Consider the following 12,289-nt stretch of genomic DNA (forward strand, 5'->3'; position numbering starts at 1 on the left):
TGTTATTGCTGGAATGCTACATTAAAGTGGATTTTATGGAATCTCAAATAAATACTGAGAATGCTGCCAGATTTTGATTCCTCTGTCAGGTTCAGGGCAAGGTTTTGCTCTCCTAGAGGCTGTGATCTATGATAATTAAAAAATATCTGCTCCTCCTCTTAGTTTTTCAGCCCTTGTGACTGCAGAGAAAAGTTCAAAGCCAGATACATTCTTTAACTTAAAAGCATGAAGATAAAGCAACAAACCCCCAGCTGCATTAAGCTCTATTTTTGTTATGATTTTTCTCAATGCTGGTCCTGTGACTTTCGTGGTTTAGAGGGAGGTTTGCAATTCCAGAGACCTCAGCTGAGATCAGGGTCATGCTGTGACCCAGACATGATAGCAGCATCTTAAGGCAGCCCAAAGCTGCTGCTGACTCTGCTGCGATAGCAGACCCAAGACAACAGAGACTAAACCCAGGTTGGAATCTCAAGGGCAGCACAGCTGCACCATCCCATCCTTGTGACTTTGTAGTTAACAGGAGTGGAAGGGCTGCAGTGGTTTGAGTTTTATCTGTGTGACATTAGTGCTGCCAGTGAGTGACACCCTCCTGATGCGAGAGTGCGTTGTTGTTTTGCAGGAGCCAGGCCGAAGAGACTCCAAAGGAACAGCATGGACAGCTTAGACCTCCTCAAGTTCCCTTCTGAAAAGGTAAGCAAAGCTGTCTGGCTTCCAAGATGAAGCATCAGTAGGACTCTGCAGTGGCTTGTTGACTGGCTTCATTTGCAGGGAAGTGTGCAATTAGCAGACATCGTTGGAGTCGATGGGATTAACCCAAGAGAGTTTCTGGAGAGCTTGGAGGAGAGGAACAGCTGGGCTGGCTGAGAAGGCATTTAACTGGAAGCTGGAAAAGCTACTTCTGGGCTCTTTAGAAAGATCAGTCCTCTGCTGAGAGGATAATCAGTAGTGGTTTACTCACTTCTGTGGCTGGTGGCAGATCTTGGTGACTTTAGCCCGGTGGAGTGTGGCATTGAGCAGGAGCTGGTGAATTCCAGGATGCAGAGGGGTTTGTTCCACGGAGCTCTGAGGGCTGTCTCTGCTCTGGTTTGCTGCTGGAAATGTCAGAGCTAAGCAGATCAGCATTTTCTATCTCCCCAGGGCAGAGGCTTTCTGCAGCCAGCGGGGGGGCACTGAGCCTTTCCACACGCAGGGAGCATTCCTTCCTGCGCAGGGTGGCTGGGTCTGCCCAGCAGCAGGCACCAGTGCTGCCGCGGGTGTCAGTCGTGGGCATTCCCAGAGGGACAGCCCAGGCTGGCAGCTGTGCTCTGCTTTCTTGGAATGACTTTGGCACAGATAATTCACATTCAGCCTGCACTTTCCAGGCACAGCTCTCCCGAGCATCCCTGGGAATTCCCTCTGTTAGAGAAGACACAAAGAGGAAAAAATGCCCAAGTCTTAGGTTGGTGCAGGTGGTCAGTAGGAGACAGCTTCAGCCTTGCAAAATCATTTGGGAGCCTAAACATCCCAGCAAGCACTGGAAGGGCCAGACAAAAGCTCTTCCCTGAATTAACCTTCTTTGGGAGTTAAATCCTAACCACACTTCTGTGTCTTTGTTCATTTTCCCAGCTGTTCACTGGCCAATTTGTCTCCTGCCCACTTTAACTGGTGCAGCTCCATCTCTGGGGTGCTGCTGGCAGGACTGCAGTGCCCAGTGTCAGGGAGACATTCCATTATGTGTCCTCCTTGGAGCAATGTGGCCCAGAGGATGCTGCCAGGGAGAGTTTTCTGCCAATGCCATTAATGATGTCAGTACTGTTGAGTTCCTATTCCTGGCTGCAAAAGCTGTGCCTGGTTCAGCAGTTCAGGCAGGGGTCAGAGGTTTCATGGGGAGGCTGGAGTAAGCAGGAGCTCTGGGGGGTCTGTAACCATGGAGTTAGACATGAGGGGTCCCATTCCCCCTGCAGTGGTCCTGTGGAGGGGCTGTGAGTTCAGCTCTCCTTCACAATGTGTTTTGGATGCAGTTCCCCTTCCTCTTCCCTCTTGCAGCTCCTAGGGAGAGGTAATTAGAGCCCAGGGAGAGGGTTGCTTGCTTCAGGCTTCCTGTGGTGAGGGTGATAAGATTGTAGAGAATAAATCAGTGGAGCAAGCTGTGATCTCTCCAGCACCCTCTCATTATCTTTTCATTCTCTCTGCCCATCTTGTCTGCCAGAGACAGCCTTCAAAGTCAACAGGGACCTCTGCTAGCACAAAGGCAGGGGCTCTTGTCTGCACTGAGTTGTGTGTCTGGGCAGAGCATAACTGCCAGGATACACTTGTGCTGGCTCTGGGCACCCCAGCAGGCAGCAGGAACGCTGTTTCCCTGACCATCCTGTTCTCTCCCACCTGCTCCTTACTCCTTGTTTTGAGTGTCTCTCATTGTAGCTCTCAGCCATTGATTCTTGTTTTTCCCTCTTGCTACCAAGCTGAAAATCTCTTTATGGCATGCTGTTTTTTACCCTCAAGCTGCTGCCATGCCATAATTGAGTCATCTGTTCTTTGTGTCATGATCTAAACAGTCTGAAGCCTCTAACCAAGGCAGTTTCTTTCCAGTTGTGAAATCCACTTCTGTGACATCTTTCCAAAAGGAGGACACAGGCCTGGCTGTTATTGGTCCCATCAATAGCACCTAGGGAAATGAATCTCTTCTTACTTGTCCTGGCTGTTCCTGTTTGTATTGCAAGGAAAGGAGAAGCCCTTTTGGCTACATACAGCATGCAGTTGTGCTGTGAATTCAGACCTTGTCCTTGGCTTTCTGCTGTATGTGCCCTAAAATCCCAGCCTCCTGGGCCCTTGGTGAGCATCTCATCTGCACGCAATTGCTGCAGTAGGGACGCCCTGGGGACTCCCCTCAGTGCTTTATGTTTGATAAAAAGGATGGTTTGCAGCCCAGAAGCACTTCTCTGGACAGAGAAGTGTTAGAGTTGTGTGCATCTCTTGGGAAGGGATGAGAATGGAGGAGCCAGGCATGAGGCAGGGTCTGGAAAAGCCAAGTGAGGAGCTGCAGTGAGAAGGGACAATGCCTAGAGTTCAGGTGTGTGGTCTCTGTTACTCAGCTTCCCCATGTGTTACACAGGGGTGATAATCCTATGCTTTGTGTAGCCTTGGGAGCACTGAGCACAGGCATTTCAGAGAGCAGTGAGGGCACAGAGGACTGCTTGTAATCATCTGCTGTAGTTTGTCACCTTACCCTGCGGTCTCCACGTGCTTCTGGCCAGAGAGCTGAATGGGGCTCCAACCATTCATGTTTCTATGGTTCTATGTTGATCTGGCTTGTAGGAAACAGTTGGGTTGGAGACACTGAGGGAGGCAATGCTCCATCTGTGCTAGGACTCAGATCCTAGAGGTGGAAAATGCTGTGGAGCATCTGATGTCCCTGGAGGTGTTTCAGAGATGCAGAGCTGCGGTGCCAGCAGATGTGGTTCAGCACCAAAGTTGGTAGAATTAGGTAATGGTTGGACTTGATCATCTCAAAGGTCTTTTACAACCAAAGTGATTCTGTGATGCTATAGCTGTATTCCCTGGGGCATGCTTGGGTTCTCCATGGTTTGGCAAGGACTGCTCTACAGTCAGGCACTGGGAAGAGGTGAAGATAGAGCAAGGGGAAGGATTTGTGCCTAGAGTTTGGCATCCTGGGCAAGATGAGCTTGCCATGCTGATTGGAAAGGGGTTTTATGAGTGCAGTTGTCAGGAAGCATTAGCAGCAGTGCCTGCTTCTGGACCTTTCATCCACTATACCCTGTGCCTGTAAATAACCCAACCATGCCTCTACCTCCATACCTGGGTTTGCTAAGAGGATGCTACTTCTCCCCGTGGAGAAGCTGACTTCTGTGTGGTGTTGAGGTGATGCTGCTTCTTCACTGACTAAATTCACACGCTGTAGTTAGACAAAATGTCCTCATTCAACCCTACACATGATAAGTAGCAACTCTCACACCATCTAAACTCCACGTTGACTCCTTCCTTCTGTGTGTCTCCTGTTTGGTGGAGGCTTGCCAGCAGATCTCCATGTGAACCTCAGGCAGGCAATTTGTGCAGTGACTGTTTCTTGCTTTCCCAAGGACCAGAACGGGGACAGCCACCACCTGGGAGACCTGAAGATCTCAGGGAAGGAGTTCTTGTCATTACCTGCAAGGTCAAGGAAATACCAGGAGCACCAATCCAGTTCAGAGAGAAGGTCCCAGGGGTCAAGTACATCACCACTGGACAGCAGTGAAGTCCGAGTCCAGGTGTCACAGTCGGTAGGAAGATGATTTTCTTTTTGCTCCAGTACTAGTCTGGGAGTTTCTTGCAGCATGTAAAAAGCTTGCATCTTATCTCATTTCTAACCTGGTGTGGAGGGGTGGCAGTGGAAAACAGAGCCTGCACTTAGCTCTGCTGTTGAATCTTTAGGGAACTATAGGCAAAGAATTGTGCCTTTTTGAGCCTCAGCAGCACCATCCATTTAACAGAGCACTGCTACCAATCTCCATCATGAACTCTGAGAGCTTGGTTACCAGACTGATGGTAGCTGGAACCTTCTCTCGAAGGACAGCAGTCTAGACCTGAATTTTCCTAGTGTAGGGACTGTCAGGATGTGATGCCTTGAATTCCTTAAGAATGGGCTGCCCAGGGAGGTGGTGGAGCTGCCGTTCCTGGAGGTGTTGAAGTAAAGCGTGGATGAGGCACTTAGTGCCATGGTCTGGTTGATGGGCCAGGGCTGGGTGCTAGGTTGGACTGGATGAGCTTGGAGGTCTCTTCCAACCTGATTGACTCTATGATTCTATAACACACAGGCTCTGTGTGGAGCCTGACTTGATCAGCCTCCCAGTTCCGTGAGCGCTGGGCTGCTTGCCCTCAAGGAGCAGAGTCCTTTGCAGGCTTTTGATGAGCAATGCCAAATCTGATGGGACCTTAGGTCCTGTGTCCTCACATCCTGCTCGTGGAGAGGTCTCCAGAGTGGTGTCTGAACTGATCAGTCATTAGGCAAAGATGATAGAAAATAATTGTCTAGGAGCTTCTCCGTGGAAGGAAGTCAGGTGGAGCAGGCTTCCTAAAGAGCAGAAGCTGGCGAGAGGAACTGCCTCTGCTGTCGGTGACTTATGGGGTACTGGCATGCAGCAAGTCACGCTGGGTGTTGAAGAGCTCTGACTCAGTCTGTGCTTGGCTTCCCAGAAGGTGGTGTGGGGCTCCGTGTCCTGGAAAGCTCTCCTGGTGCCTTTTTGATGTCTTTAGCCTGAACAATGAGCTGTTTATTGGGTCCTTATCTTCCGGTTGTGTTCCTGTTTGTTGTGACCTGTGGCAAGTACAACCTGCTGGGGAGGCTTCTTGCAGCTGTGTTGGTTTTGTTCTCAGTCCTGGAGACAGGGATCACACCCACGAAGGGTGGCATGTTTCTGGATCATGGGAGGGGGCTTGGAGATGCTTGAACCCAGGGATCTCCAGCTCGCTGTTGCCAGGAGCTGTGGAGCGTAGCAGCAAAGATTTAATGATCACACAAATGTTTGGGTTTGTGCTTTGTACCGAGGCTGTAACACAGCCACAGTCCTGGGCTTGTGCAGTGATTCCAGATGGGATGAATCCAAGCCAGGAAAGACAGGCCTGTTTTTTTTCTTCTCATTCAAGAAAAGGGAAATGAAACATTTTCCATGATGGGGAAGAAAGAGTCTGAGGTGCAGAGCTTGGGATGAAGCCTGTCTGCAGAGGGATGCTTGGAAGTATTTCTAGCACTGAGTCTGTTGTTCCTGGCCTGTGGGTCACAGGGGGGAACCTATCTGACTGTGCCTGTGTGCTCACACACATCACTTGTGGGCCCCAGACAGTTCTCTGACCACTGGAGGCAGGACCTCTACAGCAGCTGGCTGCGTTTTTTAGACTTCTTTGAGCTCGTTCTTCATTCCCACCAGAGCTCATGGAAATGCTCTAACAGGAAAAGCATTTCCTACTGTTCACCGGTGCAAACGTGATCACTGAGAAGGAAAAGAAAGCTTCTCTGAGCCAGAGAAGAGACAGCAACACAGGGGCATCCAAGGCAATATAAAACCAGGAAAAAAAGCACTTCTGCCAAAAATAGCTTTGTATTTTTAACTTGGACATTCAGCCAGAAACCAACCCAAAGTCATGCTCCAGCAAGGGCAAAAAAAGCATTCCTCAGGAGCACAGCTCTGAGCGCACAGGCACTGGCTAAGGAAAGGCTCCTGGGACACTGGCAGCCACCAGTGGCCTCATGACAGTACAAGTGAGGTTTGGGTTGGTGCCCACGAAAGAGCAAGTGAAGACATACAGAGATGTGGATCCTGCAGTCACAGGAGATGCCTTCAGCCTGAGCTTGCTGCTCCTCCTGACTCTGATGGACTCTTGTGCGCGGCTGACAGACGCTGCTCCTCCTGCCCTCCAGGGGACAGGGGACCCTGCAGCAGGGGCATGACAGTCAAGGTCGAACTCGATGGGGCCCTGAGCAGCCTGATCTGTTTGGAAATGCCCTTACTAGCTAGAGAAGGGCCTGAGAAGATGACCTTCAAGGGTCCCTTCCAAGCCAAGGCATTCTGTGACACAAAGCTCAGGGTTTGAGTCTGGGGGGGGGGGGTCTCAGTCTCTGTCTGACTGCTGCAGTCTGATTCTTTCAGCAGCTCTTCTCCTAAGGCCCCTTCCCTGTGTGCCCTGACTCTGCAGCATGTGTGTGTGTGTTAACTCCCTGCTTGCTCTGCCTTTGTGAGCTGAGCCCCAAAAATCCATTTTTAGTTGGGTTCCCAGGCACATCTGGTGCACGTGGTAGGGAAGCAGTGTAGGGTGAATTCATCAGCAGTGTCTGGGGAAAAAAGATCATCTTCCTCCTTGGAGACACTGAACACATCCTGCTTTATCCCAAGAGAGAATGGATCAATGCACTCAGCAGTGCTGGTGGCTTGAGGAGAAGGGCCACTCCCTCTCTTAGGTTTAAAGAATGTCCTTTATTTGGTGCCTAACGACCCACAGCCCATAAAAACGGCAGTGACAAGTGTTCTGCTGGGGTTTGCTTCAGGCCAGCAGCTACAGAGCTCTGTAGCATGATCAGGTCTTTGCAGGCAGATGCTGTGAATGGCAGAGGGGAGTTTGCCTGGCAAAACGCAGGTAAGACACCAAAGCCTCCCAGCATTGCATCCTGCTACCCTTCTTTGCCAAGGAGGCCAGAGCTCTCAGCTAGGTTTTGCCCTGGCCAATGCACCCACAAAGTGAGGGTAGGTGTAGTTATAGCTCCTTCCCTAAGATTTTCTGACCCCCCCCCAGAAATCTAGGGGTTTCCAGAAGCTGAAGAGGTTCAGCAGACATTTGCCATTCTGCCCTGGTCCCTGCAGTGCTGTGTGTGTGCTGTTTGTGCAGGCATAGCAATAAATGGTTCATCACCCCTCTTGCAGACAGCAGAGCCTTGCCAGCAAATGGCTTGTGCTAGCTGCTCATCTCCAGACCATGCCACATCACACAGGAGATGTCCTCCAGAAAGGACACTTTTGCCAGGAGAACATCTCTGCAGTGTGATCTGGAGGACAAGGCTGGGCCACTGGAGGTGAATTGTGCCTTGTGTTGGTGCTCCCAGCTGGCAGCCCAGGCCAGCCTGACTTGGTAGCATAGGTCAGACCTCAGAACATTTAAAGTCGATGTCACCTTGCAGGTGCTTGCCAAAAGCAAAGCAACCTCTTGCCTTTTGCTCTGCACTTGTCCCCATCTGTCAGGGGACTGCCAGGGCCACGCTGGTCTGTGTGTGGGAGCGTGGGTGGGCATTTTTGACAAGCTGCAGTTTCCATCCATATGGGACCTCTTAAATCAAATGTAGCAGCCCCCAGCCAAGCTGGAAGAGAAGCTTTCCTCGATCAGGCTGTTCAGGCAAGAATCCCTCCCAGATTCCTCATTTGGGGAGTGCTCAAAGCAAAATTCTCTGTCATCCATCAGTGAACAGCAAGCCCTTAATTAGAGCTCTACTGGTTGATTTCAGGTGCTTCTATGGGATGTTACAATACCTGCTGTCCCATCAGAAGCTGTGAACTCAGACTGCACATGCAGCCCCGTGTGCCCCTTGTGCTGCTCTGCCAGGGTCATTTCACACAGGGGAACCAAGGCAGTGAGCAGGGATGCCCAGGAACAAACCAGGACTGCCAGGGCCCAGGCTGAGCTGCTGACCTCCTTCCAAAGGAGCCTTACTGCAGGTCCCTGGGACAGGGAGGTCCTGCAGGTGAGGTGCCTGAGTCAGATCTCCTGAGTTTGCTGCTGCCCATCTCTGCCGCTGCCTGCCTCTGGTTCACCTCCTTCCCCGCCCCTGTGATGGGGTAATGCTGTTCCTTGCCTACCCTGGGGAGCTCACAGAGGCGTGATGATGGCTGTAAAGTTGTTTGAGCTTTGGATGGCAGGAGCCGTGGTGGTGTTATTAGCATTGGTGATGATGATGCTAATTACTGAGCTGCTGGGAAACTCCCCATGGGAGGAGGCGGAGAGGGGAGGAGAGGCAGGGAAAAGCCATCGGATGGAGAGCTTGGGGATGGAGAAGAGCCTGTCCCTGTTGGCATCTCTGACAGGTCCTGGGAGAAGGGCTCAGCCTGTTGACAAAGTCGTGGAGATGCTGGGATGGATAGGAGAAGCCATGGCCCAGGTGCTGCGTAAGGTAGGAGAATGTGCCAGGGTCCGTAGCAGGTCCCTCTGTGTGGCACCACTGTGCATGGTGCTGGTGTTGCACATGATGGAGAGCTCATGCCTGAGAGTCCTGTGCCTGGCAGGGCAAAGAGCTGAGCTTCTTTACCCCTCCTTTGTCCCTGTGAAGTGTGAAATTCCCAGCCATGGCTGGTGGCTGCTGGGAGAAGGACCAGCATTGCCTGGGGCTGGGGAATGCCTGAGGACAGGATGCTCTTCACTTTTGAGGTCAGTTCTGGAGCTCCCATGGGAATCCTCAGGGCTGTGAGAGCAAGGGTGGCTTAGATCTGGAGAAGCTGATGGGGGTGACTTGTGTTTGGTCACATTTCCTCTCTGTTGTAGCAGAGCCCTGAGCAAAAGCAGCCATGTTAGCATTCATTCCCTGCTGAGGGTGGCCAGGGCTGAGTGCTTCCTGGGGCTGGTGCACCACACCACACACCTTCTGAGTTTGCTATCTTCTGAAGGTAACATCAAAGCAGAAGGGTTTGTACCACATGAAGCTCGCAAGACATCAAAGCCTTGCTCATCAATTGAACCCCTCTGCTCTGCTGTGGAGAAGGTGATAATGCTCCAGCTCTTGAGGGACTTGGCAATGGCTGTGTTTTAGAGGCTTACTAGAGGGATGGGATTTTTCTCACGCTTCAGAAGTAGCAGAGGTTGTGTGTGCCTCACTCCCCTCTCTGAGATCACCACCACTGTGGATAAAGGCAGAGGGTCCATGGAAGAAAGGGTTGTGTATTCCTCTAGACACTGCTTGGGGAGGGGCTGCCTCAGTTCTGTCTGGGTCTGGGTCCTGCCCCGCTGCGTTCTGAGTCTTACATTTAAGTTCAGCACTGAGTTAAAGTCTCTGAGGTCAAGAGAACTGTGCAGGTACCAGTCCCAGTTCAAGGACTAAAGCACTTTGTTGAGTCAAGGTCCAACAGCTAGAGCAAAAACCATGGAGAAGAGGCAAGGATCAAACCAGGCTGAGGAACCTTGGCTTAGGGGAGACCTTGTTCCCATGCAGCAGGACATAAAGGGTGGCTGCCAGGTGGATGGAAGCTCTTTTTTAAGGAGCAGCCACAGAGAAAGGACAAGGGGTAGTGAGTACAAGCTCCTGCTGGGGAGATTCCCATTGGACTCCAGAAGAAAACTTCACCATGAGAACAGCTGGTCATGGGAATCATCTCTTAAGGGAAGCAGTGGATCCCCTTGCAGTTTTAAGACTCAGATTGCCAGGGTGCTGGGGCAGCTCATTTCAACTGCACTACTGCCCTGGAAGGTTGGACCAGATGGTCCTTAGGGGTCCCTTCCAACCTGGCACTCTGTCATCCCCACTCTAGAAATGGTCCTGTTCATTTGGACTCTCCCCTTACCAGCTTGAGGGAGACCTTCCTCACTCTTCAGACCTGTCCTCAGCAGAGACCATTTCTAGTCAGGAGAAAGAGGAGCTGTGACTGCCTGCAGTGAGGACTTGCAGAGATGAGTTGCTGCTGCCTTCAGACACGGCACAATTTGCAGGCTGCCTTGCTGAGTAGTCCCTGGCACAAACGTTTTTAGGAGGCCTTTTTGTGGTTACAGTGTGAAGCAACCATAAACCCAGAGGCAGGTTGCCAGAGCTCTTCTGCTGGCTTTCTCTCTTGTGGTTTACCAGGGGGTTGTCAGGTTGCAGGGGTGATGCCCAGAGCAGATGCTGCTTGTTGACCCTATGTTGAGAGAGCTCAGCTCCTGGTGTCACTGGGCAGGGTCTAGCAGAGCTGGAGGGCATTGTGGCATCCGTGCCAGAGCTGGGCAGGGAGGTCCTGCATGTCCCTGTGGATGGTGTGTTGGGGAGGCAGTGCTGAGAGGTCAGGTGTCCCACCCGTCCCCTGTGACTTCCCTGTGGAGTGTGGAATTGCCCAGTGGGATGCTGGGGTGCAGGGATTAAACACAGCCTGGGGAGCTTCCCCAGACACTGGAGCTCTGTCCCCAGAGCATCTTTTCTCTGGTTGTCCTCTGTTGTCTGAGAGAGAAGATTAAACTGATGTTTCCTGGCAGCCTCTCAGGAGCTTAGACACGAGGGGCTGTACCAGGCAGCCTTTTCTGCTCCCTTTGTGCATCTCCCCTCTGTTTTAAGCTGAGGTAGCTTCTTTGTCTCGGTGCTGTGTAAACTTCTGCAATGCAAGGGCAGTGCAAGCTCACACCCTCCCTTATCCCACAGCCTTGATGTTTCGTTTGACTACCCAGGTGTAATTATGCCATTGTCATTGGCCAGGCTTTCTGGAGTAAACATGCTCCAAGGTTCGGAGGGAAATGGAGAGGAAGAGAGAAGGCAGAGGCAGGGAGAGGGAAGGAGCCTGCTGCTAAATTTAAGCCTGTTCCTATGACACCTGGAGGCTGCTGTGCTGGTGTCAGCCTTGGAAGGGAGCAGGTAGACATGGAGCCATGGCTCATTCTTGCAATGCTTTTTCTTCCTCTCTTGTGGCACCTTCAGTAGGGCTTTGGGCAGATGCAGTCTTGGGAGAGAGGCTGCACGGAGATATTTCCTAGCTGGAGGCAGGCTGTGCCAGCAAACTGCCCTCAGGGCTGCAGTCTGACAGGTATTGGGAGGCTCTTGCAGGGATTTGGACTGCTTGGAGAAGCAATCAGTGACCTGGCTGCCTCCCTGGAGTCACCTGAAACTGTCTGACCTTTATTTCCATCTGTCTGTGTGAGTCTTTTTGTTAAGCTCTGAGGCCTTTCTTCAGCTTCTCTGCTCTGGCTCAGGTGGGCTGCTTGCACAGCTGCTGTGTGGCCAGGAGAGAATTGAAAACACCCTCCCAAACATAGGGGTGCAGCAGAGACCACAGAGCCAGAGCCAAGACTCTGAGTTCTGCAGAGCAGGACCCTGCTTCTCTCTGGGGCTTTGGTGTGAGCATGGGAGGTAGGGAATTCAATGGGTGGAGGGGAAAAAAAACTCTGCAGAGTGACTTCACAGAGGTGGTGGGGGGTGGCAGCAGCATTTGCTTGCACTGCCTCTGCTGCATTCATTGCCTCAGAGGTAAATTAGCAGTTTCTTCCTTAAATATTAGCAGCTGCCAGGTAATGAATTCCCCCTCTCTGTTTTATAATGGCACTAAAATTGGGATTTGCCTTGGCTTTCTCTGTAATTATCCAATGAGGGTGTGTGAGTGAGAGGGAGGCAGGCAGAGCTGGGTCTTGCAGGCTGCGCTGCAGCAAGTGTCATGCCTGAGGGACCAGATCCAGGCACGACCCTTCCCGAAGGCAGCTCTGCTCTCTGGGGCTGGGGCTGCACTGGCAGCTCCATGAGGCTTCAGGGTTTTTCATCCTTCATTAAGTTACTTTTTTCCCCTCATGCAGAGGGTTGGATTTGAGAGATAGGCTGGATAGACACTAGGACTAAAAGCCAGAATTACCTGCCAGGCTCCTTGGCATCCCAGGGAGGAGAAGCTGGTCCTGGTGAGGTGTGGCTGGGAGAGTGTGTGGGGAGGGAGCATCCCCAGCAGGGAGAGGTGAGGCAGGAGATGTCCTGATCCTTCAGGATGTTGGGTGGAAGGATGCACTTACATCTCTCCTGGCACCCCACCTCCTCTCTGGGGATGGTACCTGTATGTCTGAAAACTCTGACTTGAGATGTGGGGTTGTGAGAGAGCAGCTGCCTCCAGGGAGCTGTGCATGG

At 51.8% G+C, this 12,289-nt stretch overlaps 1 protein-coding gene across 8 annotated transcripts in view; it reads left to right on the forward strand.

The window, feature by feature from the left end:
- The window catches only part of GPSM1 (G protein signaling modulator 1), a 94,185-nt gene that overhangs the window by 58,606 nt on the left and 23,290 nt on the right, over positions 1-12,289 (forward strand). For 6 of the 8 annotated variants that reach the window (XM_064171308.1, XM_064171309.1, XM_064171307.1 and 3 more), the window contains exons 10-11: positions 620-690; positions 4,077-4,256. In XM_064171308.1, the coding sequence (XP_064027378.1) occupies positions 620-690; positions 4,077-4,256 (251 nt within the window). The remainder of the gene's footprint in view (positions 1-619; positions 691-4,076; positions 4,257-12,289) is intronic. The other 2 variants (XM_064171312.1, XM_064171313.1) reach the window with 1 other exon arrangement.

This window comes from Pogoniulus pusillus, chromosome 35 (genome assembly GCF_015220805.1).
Source record: "Pogoniulus pusillus isolate bPogPus1 chromosome 35, bPogPus1.pri, whole genome shotgun sequence".
NCBI classification, from domain to species: Eukaryota; Metazoa; Chordata; class Aves; order Piciformes; family Lybiidae; genus Pogoniulus; species Pogoniulus pusillus.